Below are 3,817 nucleotides of genomic sequence, written 5' to 3'. Positions count from 1 at the left end.
ATTTTCATTATTAATGAAAATTCTAGCCCATGTGCTGAAAGGTTGGGTTCTTGATTACCAATTATAACTTATGGTGTAAATAAATGTCACCAACTTAATGCCATTGTCCCTTGTTCAGTTCTTCCATGTGTGTCTAGTAACATGGGTACATCAAGTTTCTAGTAATTTCTGTCATGTGGCACTAATGCATTCAATAAACAAATGGTGACCATAGTTGTCAAGGTGTCACCTGGGCGCCTGGCCCAAATGCCTTGGCTTATGGCAACTAGGCAACCTTGTAGGTGACTAGGAGCCTGCCTAGGCAACAAAAATGACAAGGTGGGCACCTAATAAAATATCACCTATATTGTTGTGTCTTATTAATATGTGTGTTAATACATTTTATTATATGCTATATATGTATCATTTATACTTTGTTTTAATGTTTTACTATTGAAATTTAAAAGATCAAAGGGTTTTGAAGAGAGAAAAAGAAAGGAAGAAAGCAATTGAATGAAAACTAAGAATTTAAGACCTAGCATGGACTTGTTTGAGCTTGCCTCGAGGGGTGTGGCACAAAGGGGGCTCATAGAATCAGGAATGTAATATGTTTTACATTACATTAGCTACTTGAAGTAATGCAATTGAATGAAAAAAGATAATAGAGGTTTTACATGTTTGAAAATGTTTTATATGTTTGATTTTATTTTTAAATTCTCATTTGAATATGCTTTACATCTTATGTTTATGTATTTTAATTTTAGATAATAGTTTTTTAAAAACATTATTTTAAAATTTAAGTTTATATTTTTTATTAATATTATGTTTAATATTTTTTTATTTTTTTTTTGAATATTTTGGATTTTTTTATTTTCTGACATTTTTATGATTTTTTAGCTTTTTTTTGAGTATTTTTGTGTCTTGCTTCAAAAAGGTGCGTGCCTTGCCTTGCACCTCAGGCGCAAATTGACCCCTGCACCTTTTTTGCGCCTTTGCGCTTTTAAAACACTAGTTAAGATGTTAAAAAAAATCATTCTGAACTCATCAATAATTTTCAATTATAACAGCATAAAACAGCAACCAACATACCTTATAATGACAAGAAGATATTGTCCACATACTTAGAAAGCATCAAGGGTCATTCTGGAATGGATAAGCTATACACACACACACAAATTCCAATCATCCATAAAAGCACCTAACAGAAAAGCAACATTTTTTCTTGCATTTAAAGTACAAAAGATACAATTTGCAAGATGTCTTCTGAAAAAATGCATTGCGGATTTGTAGCATAGAGTTCCAAATAGCATATATGTAAGTCAAAATTTTGACTTTATCAAGCTTTATTCAGAGCTTAAAATGTGCAAGTATTAAATGCATAGAGGGAAGTAAACAGCAGGGAACAATAAATTCCTTCACCACAAAATCTAGACCATATTGGAGATAATCTGGCATGCCAGAAATAAATACAATACGCATGAAAACCAGTTAGCAGTTGTTGATAGCCACTGTTTCCAAAGAAAACCAAGATAAATTTAGAAATGGAATACAAAATATTGGCTACAATTGCTATCAGCACCTGAACAGCTGAATCCAGGCACCGATATCCTCCAAAAATTACTCCATCACATTGTGAACTTGCACGCTTTCCCCATTGGCAGTTTTTCCATTTTACCCACCAACACGCAAATCAGGATAATTACGGTGGTTTAAAGAGTGCAACCAAAGAGCCACGACTCCCTCTTTCTGTTCTGTGAAGGAAATATGAGTGTAAATTTGCTGTATTTTGAAGTCCTCTGCCTCTTCTTTGTAAGCTTCCATAGAAATCTCTTCATGGGAGTCTTTCCACTTCTGGTTGTATGAAGTAAAGAGGCACTCATCCAAGTAAAGTCCAACCTCAGGAGCAGTAGGGACATTGATGTTTATATCCCTGATTTAGGGGAGGGAAAAGAGTAAGAGAAGGATGTGCATGGTATTCCAAGACAAAACGATTCAAACAATAGGTACTGTCGTACTGAAATATTACTTACTTCTGAAGTGCAATGTTGATTAACGATTCAGGTGCACAATTCCGCATTACTGCCACCGCTAGCCCGACCATCTTCCGAATCTGATGAAGCATGAAGCTCTGACCCACAACCTCGCACTTAACAAAGTCAATCCCTTCAACAGTGACAACCTTATTTGCATCAAATGACACAATATAGCGATTGGCAGAGGGGTCTTCAACCTTTGTTCTTGTCGTAAAATTATGGAAATTGTGTGTTCCCTCATAATGCTTGAGAATTCTATTGAACCTTTCTTTCTCCTTCTCACCATAACAAAAAACTCTGCCCTTTACGGCTGCACCCCCTCCATTACCACATCTAACCAGATTCTGTTCATTTTCTACCCAAGAAGCTTTAGGCTCCTCTCCTAATTTAGGCTGCAAAGAAGAAGAAAATTTGTTCAAAGAAACTCTAACCTGATCTGCCTGTTCCGGATGGGGAGCAGCAGCGCTGTTGTCTGACGAAACCAGACAAGGATCCACTGCTAGCGCAAAATTGGATAGAGCAACGGCGTCAATTGAAGAAACTTCAGGTTCAATTTTGGTTTCAGAATGTGAAAGGACGGTAATAACATTGTCCGAAGTAAGTCCAGATTGGGAAGCATCATTACCGCCATTTTCTACATTTTTTGATTCGCTGTTTCGTCGACCCATAACACCTGCAACCTTGCGCCCCCTCTCAGAACATTCCAAACACTTAACAAGCTCGTTTTCAGAACCCAAGCTCGCCAGCACACTCTCTCTGTCACGATGAGAACTAGGATCAAGAGCAAAGACCGGAATTAGATAAACGTACCTCCGGCGGTCACAGAATTTCTTCGCGTTGAAGGAAGACGTCACACGCTTGAATCCAAAAATTCGAATTTGAGAGGGAAGATTGGAGTTGAGACGATCAACGAGACCGGGAGGGTCGATGTAGAACCGACCAGAGACGACCTGGCCAACGGCGCTGACACCCTTATCCGTGCGAGCAGAGCGAGCCCAGTCAAAACGCTTGGGGTTGCCGCGGTCGACTTCGGGGACTGCACCAGATAGATATAGGGCTTCTTCGAGATCGCCTTCGATGGTCTTGGCACCGGGATTTTTCTGCATGCCTTGATAGCCTACGCCGCAGTAGGCGAAAAAGATTGCTACCTTGCGCCGCTTATATCTTCGTTTTCTTTGGGTTGTGGTATCGGCTGAGTTGGGATTGATTTCGTACTCTTCGTCGTCAGAGGTGGTGGTGGTGGTGGAGGACATCTTGAGTTTCTTGGATTCGGGTTGTTATGGAGGAGAAGATGAAGAGTCGCCCATGCCTCATAACCTATGACCATAGCTGTGGATTGCCTTTTTCGCATTTCCCATTTGACTGAAGAAAGGGTAACTAGTACCAGAATTACTGCTTAATTGTTCGAAATTTGGAGTTGCAGAGTGTAATTGGGGGTTCGACTCGGCAAGAGAGATCAACAGAGTGACTGGTTCGAATTTGCAGTGACCGCTAAAACCCTAACAACGAACTAACGAAGGTAAAATATGTGATTTGCTGACGATGAGTTACCGTCTAAATCACTCGTCTTTGGCCTCTCATCGTATGTAAATCTAGAAATCTACTGTTCATGTCGGGCCGCCGCTATGGCTAATTTTTTTCTAGTCCGGCCAGCCCGGCCAACAAACTTTCCAGAGCCATCCTTACCAAGCCCACATTAAGCCCAGCCCGACCCATGAACACTCTTGGCTCCGGCATTCCCTTTTTTTCTTTATCCCAATCCTGTGCTTCTAGCATTTTTGCCTGATATCGTTCCCAATTCTCTC

The 3,817-nt window shown here is 39.8% G+C and overlaps 1 protein-coding gene across 2 annotated transcripts; it reads right to left on the bottom strand.

Moving 5' to 3' along the window:
- Positions 1 to 1,371: 1,371 nt before the first annotated feature.
- LOC104603692 (Pseudouridine synthase family protein) lies at positions 1,372 to 3,591 on the bottom strand. Of its 2 annotated transcripts, XM_010267775.3 has the most exons (3): positions 2,444 to 3,591; positions 2,010 to 2,356; positions 1,372 to 1,909 (listed from the first exon to the last, which is right to left on the bottom strand). In XM_010267775.3, exons 1-3 carry the CDS (start codon positions 3,263 to 3,265, stop codon positions 1,651 to 1,653), a joined length of 1,428 nt encoding a protein of 475 aa, XP_010266077.1. In that variant the 5' UTR covers positions 3,266 to 3,591; the 3' UTR covers positions 1,372 to 1,650. The 2 variants fall into 2 exon arrangements, with proteins under 2 accessions (XP_010266077.1, XP_010266076.1); XM_010267774.3 differs by having other exon boundaries at positions 2,010 to 3,591.
- Between the last annotated feature and the right edge of the window lie 226 nt (positions 3,592 to 3,817).

The sequence above is a fragment of the Nelumbo nucifera genome, chromosome 5, assembly GCF_055504915.1.
Source record: "Nelumbo nucifera cultivar China Antique chromosome 5, China Antique-T2T, whole genome shotgun sequence".
Classification (NCBI taxonomy): domain Eukaryota; kingdom Viridiplantae; phylum Streptophyta; class Magnoliopsida; order Proteales; family Nelumbonaceae; genus Nelumbo; species Nelumbo nucifera.
This window is presented reverse-complemented; position numbering and strand designations above follow the sequence as displayed.